This window comes from Helicoverpa armigera, chromosome 19 (genome assembly GCF_030705265.1).
Source record: "Helicoverpa armigera isolate CAAS_96S chromosome 19, ASM3070526v1, whole genome shotgun sequence".
Lineage (NCBI taxonomy): Eukaryota > Metazoa > Arthropoda > Insecta > Lepidoptera > Noctuidae > Helicoverpa > Helicoverpa armigera.
The window spans coordinates 6,619,060-6,635,671 of NC_087138.1; the positions used below are offsets into that span (position 1 = coordinate 6,619,060).

General features: G+C 36.8%; 1 protein-coding gene across 4 annotated transcripts in view; it reads left to right on the forward strand.

The window, feature by feature from the left end:
• LOC110373259 (uncharacterized) overlaps positions 1-16,612 on the forward strand; it is a 32,869-nt gene that overhangs the window by 14,522 nt on the left and 1,735 nt on the right. Inside the window, exons 4-14 of one of the 4 annotated variants that reach the window (XM_049841432.2) lie at positions 4,459-4,586; positions 7,929-8,104; positions 9,112-10,139; positions 10,467-10,584; positions 11,175-11,492; positions 11,921-12,028; positions 12,501-12,691; positions 13,183-13,302; positions 14,168-14,215; positions 15,833-15,938; positions 16,287-16,383. In XM_049841432.2, the coding sequence (XP_049697389.2) occupies positions 4,459-4,586; positions 7,929-8,104; positions 9,112-10,139; positions 10,467-10,584; positions 11,175-11,492; positions 11,921-12,028; positions 12,501-12,691; positions 13,183-13,302; positions 14,168-14,215; positions 15,833-15,938; positions 16,287-16,383 (2,438 nt within the window). The remainder of the gene's footprint in view (positions 1-4,458; positions 4,587-7,928; positions 8,105-9,111; positions 10,140-10,466; positions 10,585-11,174; positions 11,493-11,920; positions 12,029-12,500; positions 12,692-13,182; positions 13,303-14,167; positions 14,216-15,832; positions 15,939-16,286; positions 16,384-16,612) is intronic. The other 3 variants (XM_049841433.2, XM_049841434.2, XM_049841435.2) reach the window with 3 other exon arrangements.

Genomic DNA, 16,612 nt, shown 5'->3' on the forward strand with positions numbered 1-16,612 from the left:
ACAATCTTAAGATCCCCGTTCATTGCAGCTCCTGGCATACTGTGTTAAACCAATGCTGTTTATGACTAAAGATTTGACCTATTGTTGATCATGTGTTACGCAATGTGTATCATGGTTGACAGCTATGTAAACAAAGAAATCGTGTCACGTAATTAGGCTGCGGATCAATTTATTCTAAACCTATTCTAGCTTGAGTGCCATATTTGGATAGAACGCCAACTATGTCAGTGTTAAAGTGCTACTTTCAATCTGAGACAGAATTTTTGACTCTATGTATAGAATCAGGGATAATTTAGCACCCTACATACATTAACTCGTTCTAAAATTAGAGCGTTTTTAATAATCCATTGTTTGTTTACATAGACGTTAAATCTTAATACAAATTAATCGTAATGATGACTTCATTATTTACTCGCTCAACTTCATTCACAATCTGGTTTTCGCGACCCATACTCCGTCATAACGGTTTTATTCCGAATCCTCTTCTTTGAATAACCTCGATTGTCGGCCATGACACTGAACTTGCATAATAAATGAGATCACGGCTGGTTTCAAATCAGCGTGTACACTTAATGACACTACGTTAAAAATGCATGCGTTTGTCGTATGCTGGTATTCATGGAATAAGTGATACATGCTAAATACGTCCTTGGTATTGAATTGTGAATAGATGTTGTGCGATTTTTAAATGTTGGCCGTTTTATGCTTTTTGATGTTCAGGATTATTTCCTGGATTAGGAATGGATAACGGATACATTAGTAATTTTATATTCCTGTAATCTGGATACTGTAATCTGGTAAGATTTTAATGCGATCCATTACAGTGGAAACATCATTGAAGTGCCGAACAGCCTAAATTACCAGATGAACAGTACATTATACAGTTTACCAATCCATTCTGGAATTTAATGCCTATAAAGTAAATCGACTGAGTTTATGCCTTAAAATTGATGACCGTATTAACAGCTTAGGCACCAGTTTCACGCCTGATTAACAGTAACCGCGCTCAATCGTTAAAAATAGGTAGAATAAAATCATTAAAGATTTTATAGGATAGCCGATCATCTTGTTGGTCACTTGAAACCTGAATTGATAAAGTATACTTTTAAAATGTGACTTGATACAGCTTTGTTTTAATTTGGAGTTTATGGTCTGGTTAGGTATACATAGTGGTATATCGTAGCGACCTAGCAACCCGCCCGAACTTAATGGAATGTAATTATTCTTTCAAATTGTAACCAGCTGTTCCTGACTTTGGTTAATATTCAACAAAAACAAAACATTTTTATACACGTTCACGAGAAAAAGTAGGTATATAAAGAAATAGGGTTTGGTCGTGTCTAAAAACGCCATTATACGGGTGAGTACACACAGTGGCGCTTGCAATAGCTGAGACTATCACGTATTATTGCAATATTTGTTGCTGGTATGCAAAGAATTGGTGACCTTACTTTTGGGAAAGAAATCTTATCAATTTAATGTCGTAGCCTTACGCTATTGATTATTCTGTCCAGACAAGCATCCAATACCATAAATAAGTAAATATTGATATGGCACTTTAGTATCTGATTCCTACTGTCAAGAACTTCCACAGCCTACGACAGACCATAAAGATCCTGAATCTTTTGCTTTTTTCTATTAGGCAACTTAATATTTACAACTAGACATTTCCCACGGACAGACTATAACTGTTGCATTTATCATATTAGTAAGGATAATCAACTGAAGAAAGTATTAAAAATTTATCAAAATGGGCTGCGTCATAAAAAGTAAAGTATCAAGCGCTACTATATCGTAGTGAGTTCATCTTGCCACTCGATAAAGCTCACACACAGCTGTGTAAATAAAACGTGCATGTTATTAAAGGCGATCGAATAGTTTTTAATAACAATGGTAAAGTCTATTGTTTTAACTATATTAACAGCTCATAATTTAATGACATAACAGAATAACAGCTCATAATGTTTTGTTATTATTGGGTTAGACTTTGGCTTCTATTAGTGGGTTCTAGGTGTAGTTTTAAAAACCGCGGCCCTGATACATAAAAGGCCTATGACGGGACACGACGGTTTTTAGTCAGTAAGAGTCTGACACTCCCTCACCGCTGCTAACCCACAGCGGGGTCATTTGATGATTTTTGACGTCGTTAAAAAAAGGTGTAGTTTTAAAGAGGCAATAATGTTTTGGGAGACCAAGAGGACTGGTTCTGCAAAAATGTAAATGTTACTACCAATTATGAAATAAACAATTCGCCATTTCTGCCTGTCTGTCATGAAAAAACTTAATGAATTTTTGGAATGATTCATTGAAAAGGTTAGGTGATTAGGTATACAATTTACGCCCGCGCTAAGCCTGGGTGTGTCGGCTGGTGATATAGATTGAAGTTGTAATACAAAACACATTATAACATAACAAGCACACATAATAAAAAAGGTTTAACTAAGGAGAATAATGTTATTGAAATAGGGTATAAAATTAGAAGTCAGTCTTCACAACCTAGTATGAACAAACAGACATTATAGCTAATGTAACGTACGTGCACTGAAAAAGCTCATTTACCAGCGGATGCCGACCTTGAGACGACTGCAGAACTGTGACAGAGCTCTTAATAGTCGTAAATAAAGACAGCATGTCTCATAGCTTTTTGAATATCTAAAGGATCCTCTCGACGTGCTTATAGAGCATACCAAACGTATGAGTGATCGATTCAGATGTATCGCATTTTTCTTTTACTCATTAAGTTGGACAATAGCTCTAGGCATAGGGTTTTAAGAATGAGCATTATTGGCAACACAAATTACTAGGAAGAGTTCTGATTGATCGATTAGCTATTCAGCTTCATCATTCTTTTAATATACAGTCACCATAAGCTGCCTCTTGTTTTTTTATCACAGAACCTTTTGTAAGATCTCAAACAAGGATTTAGCTTTCTTCATAGTTCATACATAATTATGATCAGTCAAATCTTTTTCGACAGTCATGCAGTGCTTCTCATCTCATCACTAATCGAACCTAGGCTTTAACATCGCGGTCGATAATATAATCACTACTATGAAGCCCAATAGATTTGGCGTAGACGGCCTACATAATACCCGCTTATTGGACAGTGGACATTGTCAAAGCGACGGATTACACACGGATTTATACTGCTTATCTGTCTGGATGTGACGTCATAATTACTGTAGAAATTATGGGCCTTGATCTTTGTTACGAGATCAAACTTCAACTTACCTAAGACCTCGAGGCTTATAATTTCTATATTTCAGGCATCTTACAATTTCGAACTAAATAGGCTGTATTGTAGCAATTCCCTATCAAATACGACGGTTTCATGTGTTTTGCAGCCTCTACATTGCATTGCCAAGCACTTTTACACTGTAGTTGTATGAAGGTTTTTCTTAGAAGTTTTTTATAAAAGGCCATATCAATTTTGGCTCCCAGCTCAAACCAAAATGGCAAATTGGATCCGCCTACTCAATGTTTCATGTCCATTAGAGAAACAATGAAAGTGACAGTGGCGGTCTAATGAAACTTTCATTTTATAGTGTTGACCATGTTTGGGAGATCTATTGGTAAAGCTATTTCTTCCGTAATTATGATTATACATTTCCTTGGTTTTACTTTTGGAGTAATGACTCTATTATGTTGCTGTTTTAGCTTTAAAAAAAGTAGTGTTATTTGGGCTACACTTTCGTTAAGTTACTATGCTCCTTGCCTATTTTGTTATGGCGTACTGGTTTGATTTGGAATAGTAGATATTATCTCACGTCACACTATAAATTGAACATTCCATTGCATACAAAATTGCGGATGATCGCGAAAATATTTTCCACTATCAACACTTATTGGATAAAAGACCTTCAAAGTCGTAATCCTCCCATCTAAACATAGCAGGGGAGATTCTAACATTAATAAGTGCACTCTCGTGACGTAAGCCGATGACGCGCGATGTCGTGTCAAGCGAAAATATCGTATAGCGGAAAGTAAATTACGTAAGCACAAGGTGTGAAGCGGATCACAAACAGATTCAGAGTCCTATTGTGAATAATGTACTGTACTGTTTACTCACGATTTCAAGGTTTTTTGTCGTCTTAGTAGTAAATACAATGTAGGATAAAAAATGAAAAAAAGTATGTTTTGTTTGGTATGTTTTGGTGGGTCAAGCTTCTATAGTCAACTATGTATCTTCCACTCTTGCTGAGGTGCTTGGTCACCAAGAGTATAGTCTTGTAAAGAAGAAACTATTCTTTTTAAAACTTTATTTGGAGCTTTTAGGAGAATTGTACTAGAGCGGTCTTAAAATGTCATCCATGAAGCCACATGTCATAAACTAAACAAAAGAGGTCAAAGCAAATATTTTAGGCATCATGCAATATGTATAAAGTTTAGGTGCATTTAACCATATACAAGTTTACAAAAGCTTCTATATTTACTTCACCTTTTCCGTTAATATTTCAGCTGGAAGATCTGGATGTGACCCTCGCTTCGGAGGTGTCGGGACGGTCATCGATGGAGCATGCATCGTCCAAGCCTATCAACATCGATCTGTCGCAGCCAGCTCACAACTTACACAACACCTTCAACAAGTTAGTATTTACTTTTTGCTTTTTAATAAAATTAAAATATGATGGGTTTTGTGCTACTTCAAATTTTACCATAGCATCTTGTTCCATAGAAGTGGTATGGTGTGTTTATTTATGGAGATTTTATTAACTAGAGAAATGCAAGAACAGTTATGTGACAATCTTGACATATTTTTGCCTTTTTTATTCCTTTGGACTAATGACCAAAAACAAGAGCGATTAAAACTTTCCAAATGTTATAATGTGGGTGTTGCATGGTGCCCTAAGGCTACGCAAACCCGCGATTTCTCGCGCCGTTTAATTCGACCAACATTTCCCATTCCTAGCTATCTATAGCATGAACATGTCTATGATAAAGGGTTAGATCTCTAATCCGCTTCACATACGCCTAATACAAAGCCTATAAGGCTTCTTAGACACGCGGCACGTGTCTCCTAATACAATAAAAGCTTTTAATTAAAACTGCAACTTCAAATCGATAGCACTTTGCAAAAACAATCGAATCTCGGTTAACTGCGGATTTCAATAACCTTTCGTTTGTAATAATAATAATCGTTCGTTTGTTCTTTTGTGATCAGAGATTGAACTTTGGCTTCAGCTTCATGTATTCATATAATATTTTTTCCTTTATTTCAGGCATTAGGGTCCATAGATAATTACGATACGATCCATAAATAATTATTATTACAATACTTATACTTAAACGAATACATACAAAAATAAAAACAATTAAAATCTACGTATTGACAGGAGTCAAAAATTTTGTTTGTACCTAATCGCAAAACTATGGATGTGTTTATCGATTGTTTTTGAAAAGCGATATCGATTAAACGTAAACGTAAAAAGTTCTATCAATTAAAATCAAAACAATGCATACTAATGATACTGTTCGATACTACTCGAGTAGAGATCTAAAAATATAAATGGCGCCGAGAGCGCCACTATTGTGTTGTGAATTTGGACTAAACGTGTTACATCATTAATGAGGGCACGCCGTTGTGTCTATGGATTATGCATCTTGTTTATTTTCATAGTAGATTGGGTTAGTTTTAGGAAATTATTCGGATTAGCTATATTTTTTTTTCTTGAATATTAAGTCTTGTATTAGGTTTTTTGTATTTGTGTTAATAAATGTTTTGTAGATAATATGTATTTGTTATTTTTAAATAAATTCTTCCGATTTCTGACAGCTTTCTCGAAGCCTTGTCTTATGATCTTCTTGTTGATATTTTAAAAACTCAAGGTGATGTGCTTAATTTCACACGTTATCAAAAACAATCATCTTTGATAGAACAAAACATTGCAAGAATGTAGGACACTCATTATAATCAAAGTAAAATGATATTCGAAACGATTGACCTTCTTATCCATGGACATTAGAATCGCGACCAAAAATATTCGCACCTGAAAAAACACCAATTTCAATATTTTTGAAAAATGTTTCCAATATACCTATACACGAAATTCAGATTTGACAAATATTTATGCCTAAATAGTTAATGGTCTCCTAAATTAAGTAATTGGCTTATGCAATTATGGCAAGGCAAAACTAAATCTTATCTCTTCACCGTTCTCATTAATTACCGTGCATGACTAAGCATTGATTCCAGTGTGTAAGAAAGGGAAAGTAGGAAAAGGCGGATCTAACCATAGTGCTTTTTTATTTTGCTTTTGTATGGCAGCGCTTATGATACTTTTACTTTTGATGTGTGAACAATGGAGTTGATCAAGTACATATTGTATCTACAATTTATTTGAAATATATTTTATTTTGATTTATTGAATTATTGAATGTATTGGAATGAATTGCAAAACTAACTTTCCATATTAGCATTTCATTATAATCCTTCATTTAACCTTAAATGAACAGTAAACTTGGGTTAAAAAAATAGTTCTCGCAAAACTCAATGGGGGTCCGCAACCAGATTCGACATATCCTTCCTTTCCCCTTCGCCACAGCTAATAAAAAAAAATCTGCGCAGGACTCGCGCAATTTGTTTAAGATGAAAAAAAATTTGGCTAGAACTGTATCATGTTTGGTTTCAGATCATTACTTACATAACTCATTTAGACATAACATAACTCATTCCGTTCCATAGCTTAACAGCCTCTCATGCTATCTCCATCTCAGTAAACCATCATACATAATACAAGACATTTATTCAAAACATTAATAAAGCAACCAGCATTCTGACAATATTGCATGATGTTTACCCAGGTGGATATTCAGTTTGTACGTCAAACTGGCGCATGCGCAAGTGCGGTGTTACGGAGTGACAGCCGCCCCGAACACGGCACTCCACTGTTTTAGGTTATTTTAGCTTAATACTGTTTGGGAGCGTACGGTTTTTGTCACGGAGGAAGGAAATATAGCGGAGATGCCATACGAAACGTGGGTCAGGTGCCTTCTTGTAGGTCAAATAGGCGTGATCAGTTACTAGAACTAAAGAAGCGTTCGGGTTCCTTGTCAAATCAAAACCGATCTGTCAAAGATTGGCCTTGATTGATTGGCGATTTTATTGAGAAAATAATGGGCGGGTTCTAATGAAAGCGTATGAGGGCGGAGCGAGTAACGTTCCTCGTCCCCGAAAGCGCGCATTTTGGCGCGATGATTTCTTAGGAGATATTGCGTTATGACATCTCCGCTAGACATTTTATTCTCCATGGTTTTTGTGTTAACATTGCTTCTAACAGTTGAGGCTCGCTAGCTTGGGTCTATGGTTTGCTTTTCATAGGATTTGGTCTCTTATTTGAGGTACCTAGATGATTTTATTTACTAATGGAAGCAGGCATTTAGGTCCTTCCTTGAAGGATGTCGAATTTGCCGTTTGATTTTTTTCTGATGAGCTAAGAAACCTGAATAGTTAGTATCTGTTATACTGTTAGACTGATTGATCAATAAATATTTATCAACTAAATATAAATAATTTATCAGGGTTATTGATCAGTGACCTTACTGTAAACTGGTTTCAGAAAGTTGAGGTCAGTGAACTCAAGTTTTAGGTCCTGTTTCTAGCTATAACTCTGATTTCGGCTTCATCTTAATTACCTCGAGTAAGAGACAAGTTTCAGCCAAGAAACCCAGTGTGGTCCAAAAACGGGTCAGTATTGTGAACAGCTTTTACAAATAGGACATACTTACCTGAGGATAACTACAACAAAAATGTTACTAAGCAATCTTTCTATAAGGCTGATTTCTAAGTTAAAAAAGTTGTGGAGCATAATGACCCTTTTTGGATCTTAATTTTTTTACATGTTTATCATCATCTTGCTATTTCTTATAGTAGCAACATTACAACATTTCCAAATACTATTTATAAATTTTATTTTCCTTTAAAATTGCAGAGGTTTAACAAACATGTTAAACGAGCGACCCAGCCTCAGTATGTACCAGAGTGGCGAGTCGCTAATGCGCATGTCTCCGCCCAGTCTGGTCTCTTCACTGCTCATGGAGAGTTCTGGAACGTTCAACGCCGAGTCTATGGATAGTCGAAAGTCTATGCCTTCGCATAAGGATTCGGGTGAGATTTATTACGGTTAAATCATTAAATTAAGTATCTTCAAATCAAAAGTTTATTACAAATCAAATTAAGTATGTATTATACTTATTAGACCATGGACAGGCACTTATGACCAAACACCCTTATGTCAAAACGTATGTTAATCAGTCGATAAATGTGGAACCCATTTACCGAAGCGTAGATTTGTTCTATGGAAGAGCCAAAACATTGGTTCCATAGAGAAGAACCCGCAAAAAAACTTTTTGTATTTTATTTTCTATGTCACCTAAAATATGTCTGATATCATTCACATACTTGAGAAAACTAAGGCCATATTGTGGATAAGCATGCTATTTTTAACCAAAAAACCGAAATTAAAGGACAATGATCAGCTATCGATAAATTACCCTACTATACCAGTAGTAAGCGGTAGTCTATACACATTAATCAATGAAGTAACATCACTACATAAGGATCGCAACCATGGTCCACTTTACATATAAGTATTACGCATTAGGGCGGTTGCACAACAGCCGTGCTGCCGCCTCGCTGCGTCGAACATAACCTATTAGGATGGGGAAGTTACATTATCGGTGTTATGTACTATGCTTTAGCTAGTAGATTTACGTGTGTAATATTTGAGGTATGGTGCAAAATGTGTATTTAGTATCTTGATAACTAGAGGGTATGTAGGCTTTAGTTATGTATCAGACATGGAATTTGGTATAGGTAACACATCGGTACATACTCTGATTGTGTTAGGCTTTTATAATAAAAAGATCGACTTATGTGATATATCTTTAGTGTATGTTTGATGATGTTATTGTCCTAGGTCTCAAAGTTCATTCTTCATTTACAAAGACTCCCTTCTTTATTCCAACTCTCCCAAAACGGGTCTACTGGAAGAGATTACTTATGAAATAAGCTGTGCCTTTGTACTATTTTTCTTCTTGTCTGTGTTCTGTGTGTAACTTTGTACATAAACTGTTACATGAATAAAATAAATAAGTAACTATCTCAATTTCCAGGTCTCCCAATGTCAGGCCGCGACAGCATCGATCCTATGATGACAAGTATGACGCTCAGTATACTTGACGAAAAGGATATGAGCACCAGCTTCCTCTCACAAACTACTTATCCCGACAACGATAGCTTCATGGACTCCCTACCTCCAAGCCTTGTGAGCTCCGTCAACTCCTCCTACGTAATCTCAAATACTTCCAAACCCAAAGACACCACAGACTCTAACATCTTCAGCTCAGCTACCTTCACACACCTCGAACAGTCCGAAAAACTCCTGTCCGCAAGACCCCGATGCACCCTATACAACAGCTTCACGAAACGAGAATCAGCCATCAGAAACTCCGAAAGCTACACAAAATCCCGCGAGGAAGCCTGCCAGATTGACACCGCCAAAATTCTAAACGAAAACTCCGACAAGAAAGACTCGCCGAAAGTAATACCTAAGCCGAACCCAGAAATGGCGGAGACGATCACCTTACACTACTCTAATAATAGGTTCAGAAGAGACAATGACGCTGAAAAAGAAAATTTCGAAACTGACGACGCGTTTTACAAAGATATGGGGATGCAGAAGCCTGAGGATATAGGACGGAATAGTTTGAACGTTACTTTGGGGAAGCAGGAGTTGAATGAGATTATTCAGGCCCGTCAGAAGTTGTCGATGGCTCGGAAGGCGTTGCCGACGGAGCCTGAGAAGACGGTACCAGCTCCCGTGGACACTTCGCCTATTAAGACCATTCAGTTGCCGAACCAGACTATCACAGTGCCGCGACAGAGTATGGAGAATGCTTCAGAGTTGCTGGCGCGACGGAGACCGCTCAACGGCACCGGTAATGGTTTCGAAAGACAGGAAGAACCCACTAGAGAAACCCCCAAAAGAAATGCTACGTTTAAGAAACTCACGCCCAAGGCAAGCGCCATGGATACAACGGTTGTGTACGTGAAGTCAGACGATAAACAAATCATAGATATTAATTCGGCTACCCTTAATTTAATTGATGTTGGCGATAGGACCCTACAACATGATGCGCGGGTATGTAATTTTCTTCACATTTTATTAGAATATACATACGTATTTTTATATGAGATCCAATTTTATGAACTTATAAATAATTCTTCTTCCTATATACAAAAAAAAATTGTTATTATTCTGCAAGCATCAACCGAAACCAGACGCAAAAGTATCTATTAAAAAATATACCATAGCGGTAGTTTACATTGCTCCTAGTGCTCAAATAACTTTGTATGTGTTTACTATTATATTAGTATTATGCGGGTTGCTGCCGACCGAGCAAAGTAGTGACTTTGTCCAGCAGTGGACGTTTTTGGACTAAAATTATCTAAAAAACCCGTATTCCAGGAGTGGGGTTCCCAAGAGCGAGCGATGGTGGGGTCGAGCGAGAGCACGGACACCGGCACCTTCAGCTCGTCCAGCCCGCCCGACTCCGTGCCCGACACGCTGCCCAATCACGACACACGTGAGTATGACGGACACCATGTGGGGTATATTGTGAGGGGGTGATTGTAACGGGGTGGTGCCAATAAATTGGTGGAATAAGCAAAGGATTGTGGCAATAGGTTCAGGAATGTTGATTAAAAAAAACAAGCTAACAAAAAAAAATGCGTAGAAATTCAACTTTACTCACAGCCTTAAAAAGTATTGACCGACGCTTTCTGTATGTGTGTAACGCAACTGTTTCGTACAAAAACAACTTTGCACCTATTATCTTTGTTTTTATTAATTTGTGTAAGAAAATCATTATATGTAAAAGTATTTTGGCTGTCTAAAAAACTAATATCTTTTTATTCTTCTTTTTAATTATCTTTTTTCTTCTTTATTTGTTTTTCTCTTTTTGCTTTTATTTTTTAATCAACATCCCTATTTTTGTTGGTCGCAAAAATACATACTGCATTACAATTATTCGTAATTCACTTTTTTTATATCCACGAGCTGTGTCAACATACTGTATTTTCAACTCCATTTACGACTCACATGGGTGCCTATACTTTTATTGGTGTACAAAAACAAAGCACAAACGCTTGTCACATTCACACAATCTCATTCCAGGGCCACAAATCGCGTCCACACCTTTAATGACAATGCGAAAAGGCGCCAAAAACGATCTGCTGAATTTGCACAACACAATATCACCGATATACGATATGATAGATGATAAGTCCTACACGGTAACTAAAGTGGCCAGTGTAAATACATCGGGCTTGGAACGCACATACGATATGCATAATACTACTATAATAAATAGTGCGACTATGGTGAAAAAGAGTTCGGCTAAAAGGGATATTATGGCGGGGAAAGCGAGTCCGGATAAGAAAATGTTTGCGCCTAGTGTCGTGCCTAAACCTACTAGGGTTATTCCTTCGGCTGGTAAGTTTCATTTTAAAAACTGCTTTTTGCCCGACTGCCAAGAAGGCATATTATGTTTCTTTACAGGGATTCTTTTTACTGCTGTCCTACAACTCTACTGTTTTTAGCAGATAAAAACTCTTTTGAGAGCTGCTGTCACTGAGATATACTGATTTTGGGTTTGAATTATTTTAAGCCACCACCTGATTCAATGGCATTTTTGTTTGTCAAGAGGAGTTAATTGGTTATTTTATGCACAATACATAAACCATAAGCTTACAAATATATCATGATCAATCACTTAAACCCTTGTATGCCGCTGCGCAGATCTACGTGAGACACAATGAATTTTCTATTATTCTTTAATTAACGGCATTCAAGAGGTTAATTCACTTCACCTGCAAGTATTTTTTTTATTTCTTCATTATTATTTTAATTTTCAATTTTAGCATCATACGGTTCAATGGTCCCACCCGCAGCTGTGCCGAGGAAAACAAGTCTTCCTACGTCTAAACTAAGACAATATAGTTCACATAGAGAACTAAATAGGATACCGGGTAAGAATTACATGTTTATAAAGTTTTATTTTCGTCATGGTATACTCATGGACATTTTTATTTTGAGCACTAGTTTTAATGGTTATTTTGATACAAAATTATTTATATTTACCATAAATTAAACAGAAAACGAGCATTATATCTTACAATCTTTCGAAAAATTTATTTTTTAGATATTTTTCTTGGTCTGTTATAAAAAGGACAGAAATTATCAAAAAATGATTTTAAGAGCCTTCGCTGGCTTAAGCACAAGGCACACGGCGCGTATCTTAACTCCGCGTGTTTTTCATGTCAACTTATGAAGCAGCTTGCTTACAAACGAGCATACTTGTGGGATAGGGTAGAAGTTGGCGGCCAGCTATTGCTAACCCTCCCTCGCGAGTACACTTGTTTGTATAAGCGAGTGGAGGTCTTCAATGTGATCAATAAAAAAAAGAAAATTTGTAACAAAATTTCTACTATGACAACACAGCAGCCACACCAGCCGCGTCCGGCGTAGCGGTCGCAAGCCGCGGGCTCTCGCTCGGGGGCCGAACCATGGTGCGGCGCGGCGTGTACGCGTCCAACCCCGCGCTCAGCCCCACCGCCCCCGCCGCCCCCGCCGCCCCCGTGCCGCCCGTCGCCACCGACTCCTACACTGTCGCCGTGCCGCATCATGCACATGTGAGTAATGACTATACTATAGAAGGAAAAATGAGTAAAGGTGTCATAAGGCAGGTAGGTCTTTCGTTCAAAGAAGGCATTCTTCTAGCTCAAATATGTGTGATGGAAATGACCAAAATGATGAAATGATCAGTTCGAGTACCTTGTCAAATGAAGATCAATCTGTCAAAGATTGGTTTTGGTGCATTGGTGATTATATTTATTTTAAATGGGGAGTTCTAAAGAAGGAGTATAAGGGCGAAGAACCCCCTAAAACCTGCATTTGGCGCGCCACTTTCTTAGGAGATTTTCCGCTATGGCACCTCCGCTCGTCATTTTGTTCTCCATGAAAATTCCAATTAATTTTATTTAGTGAGCATTTTGGCCCCTATCCTTTTATATTCAGCATAATCTTTCTTCTTATATTCTCAGTCTATCCCCTAAAATAAGCATGCATCCACACCGCATGTTTGCAAGCGCACTTTCCCAAGCATTTACCTGTAATATTTCAGAAGTTAGAAGACAGACAGGCTGCTAAGGCCGAGGTCCCCCCCACGCCGCCGCTGGTGCGACAAGGCACCGAGACTTTGAGGAGAGAACGACCGCAAAGTCAGTTGGTTGCACCCAGAGATGTAAGTATTTTAATATTCAATAGGAGTTTGGGCTGAATTTGGTTGAAAAAGTTATGAGTTTTTATAAATTTTTTGGGGGTTTTGTGGTTTTGATTATTTTCTAAATGTTTTTGACATGTTTTGTCCGTTTAAAGAAAAAAGAAACAAAGGGTTTCTTATAGGTCCAAAATAAAGTTCTATTTCTCAGATTTTTTCAAGTTAATATTCATAAATACAGGATTCATTATTAATTAATATTAAGTAAAAGTTCTTTTTTTCTGTTTCCATGTTTGGTAATAAATGGTGTTGGTAAAATAGCATTAATATTTGTCCTAATATTTAATGTGTTCGTCATTTAAATTGTGTCTAAAACTTGTCTTTTATGTTTTCATACATTACTTACTTATGAATAATTAAACTAATATCATAATTAAATGAATATGTTAAACCCGTTCAATGTGACCCTAATGTCTTAGTTCAAGTTACTTGACTGACTTTATATTTTTTTTATAATATTGTACACTTCATCCTAAATTATTTATTAAAATATTCAAAGAATACCATTATTTAAGAAGGCATTCTATAAAACTTTATTTTTCTTGCTGCCCAAAATTTTATTCTAAAGGCAAGGCATATGAAACTTGAAACTATCGAAAAAAAAATAGGTCATAATAATTATGAAGGCTGAATTAAATGGGGACTAAATAAATAAAATCATTGCCTAAAAAGCCAATTTTGGTAATCCAATTGCTACACATATCTTTATGTTATACAAAAAGACTCATCAGATAGTTATAGTTGTATTTATCAAACATTGCAACAACCCGGGCCCACATTGAACGTGTTACTTGTATGGCACTAACGCGGTGACTAACTCCCACGACAGCTGCGAGCGAGCGTCGCGCCGGTGCCCATGCGCAACCATCATCTGCCCGTGAGTGTCCATCATGTAAAGTTTACACTAGTGTATACTGTGGCCCATGCTTGTCACCATCTATGTGCGAGATGCACCAGTTAATAAACATTGTAGATGTTATAGTCATAGCTCGGGATCATGTTGTGAGAAAGGTGATGAGCATGAAGATGGATGAATATTGTGGAATTCGCCATATCTAGAAAGAATGTTACTTAACAGCCAGTTTATTCATCAAAAGTAAAAGCCAAAGTAATGTCTTAAAGTAAAAGTAACGGTCAAATTCGTTTTTTCAAGGCTAAATAACAGCAAAACTAATAGATAAAATCACGATAAAGCTAATTTAACCGTTACTTTTACTTTATGACATTACTTTGGCTTATACTTTTGATGACTGGCTGTAAGAGATGACAGCAGCTAGAAGATTATGTAAGAAAAAAACATGCTGCGCCAACCACCTCACTGCATTTGCGTGAAATAAGTTTGAAAAACAACTTTATTAAGGGGATGCACGGGTAACTGGATCGAGGTGATCATATAGGCAGTCCATCTCCATCTACAACACTGATACTTAGCATACATCCAGTTAGACTGGAAGCTGATTCCAACTAAGTTGGGAAAAGGCTAGGCAGATGATGGAATTCATCAAGTGATCCAGCTATGGTTTTCCCTGACAAGCTTATCTGTGTTTTGAAGCGCCAGTGTTTGATACATCACATAGCATTGATGTAATAGTTAACGGCATGCTTTACGTTGGTAATTCACAGTAATTTTTTTAAGTTGTTTTTTTTTATTATTTCTTAAGAAATGGGCCACTGTGTGCAAGAGTTTAGTATATTGTACGTTGACTAAAAGTATACTGATGTCGAATACTTTAATGTTTATCACCTGCTTGTTCATGCGCTTTACCGAATGCTATGAAATTCGCTTATGTGTTATTTGTTGTGCTTGTGTGTGATGAGAAGGTATCGTATTATAAGCATTTGCAGATGCAAATATGCATTCTGTGATGCATTTAATCCGATGTCTGGTTTTACACTATCCTCTATATCAGTTTCTCTACAAGAGTCTAGAGATGAGGCCTATGTCGATAGGATATATCGATAAAAGTAAAAAGTTTATTCGAATTTATTACATCATAAAATGAAATCTTATCGACTTTGCTCTTAACAATGATTTGACATCAGTGTATTTTGGTCATGATGTACTGATATATATTTTTAGAATAATTAGTTAGTAGATTTATATATGTTGTAGAAGTTTGTGTAGCTTTTGGATGTTTTCCTAATAGCATGGAACTGTCATTCTTGACTTATTGCTTTTCAAAAAAGTTTTCTTCCACTGTACTTCTATTGTCCATGAACACCCTTTCAGCTTTTCAATAAGAAACTCGTCATTTTTCTTTCTTTATGTCTTTAACCCTTCATATGGCAATAAGATTACGAGTGCCATTGCTATATTTGAAATAATACTAATAATATCACTGAATGCATTATATCTAATCTAAAAATGAAAAATACTTTCTACAAGAGATTGACTAATTTCCACTGCAATAAACATGGTTTTGGTTACAAACTCACCTGTGGTGTAAGACTAAAATTAACAAAGCAATACTAATGTACCCATATTATATGTTAGTGTGACGTATTACAGCCACCCACTAGCCGGCCGTACTCGATAGCGACGGCGGGACAACTGCGCATCTCTAGGCCAGCGTCAGGACCCGCGCCTAAGATACAGCCACGTAAGTTACATTTATTATTGAAGATAGAGTTGCTTTTAAAACTGCTATACATATAAGAGTTAGGAGAAATATAAATTCGTTTTAGTATCTAAACGTCAAAGAAGTTATATTAAATAGCCATAGATTTTTGGCTCCTGTGTTTTAAATGGCAACACCAAATCAAAACTAGCAGCTCTGTAACGATCAATACTTTGGGGTGGCTCTATATTTGCTAGAACCTGATGTTAAGATGTAATGATTTCAGGACAGAATTAAACAAAAGTTTTATTTTTATGGTTCTAAAAGTCGTGAAAAACCCTTTGAACGAAATATTACAGCTTATAATAACAAATGGTGTAACATTTCCAGCGGCAGTAGTGGATCAGCCGCGGCCAGCGTCGGGCGTCGAACGCGTATCGGCACTCCCGCGGCCTTCCCGCCTGCCCGCGCCGCGACGGGCGCTGCGGTAACAATATACACATTTACTATACATTTGACACTGACACACTCATATTTTCCATTAAAAACTGAAACTATGTTATTCTCCACAATATTTATTCACTGATACACTGTTATTCTCCGCTATTCTCTATTATTGTATACTGTACACACACACTATTAGTGACAACTACACTTTGGTCACACTCGCGTCCTTACAAATTATTATAAAAGGTACTTGGAGTTCTCATCGGAAT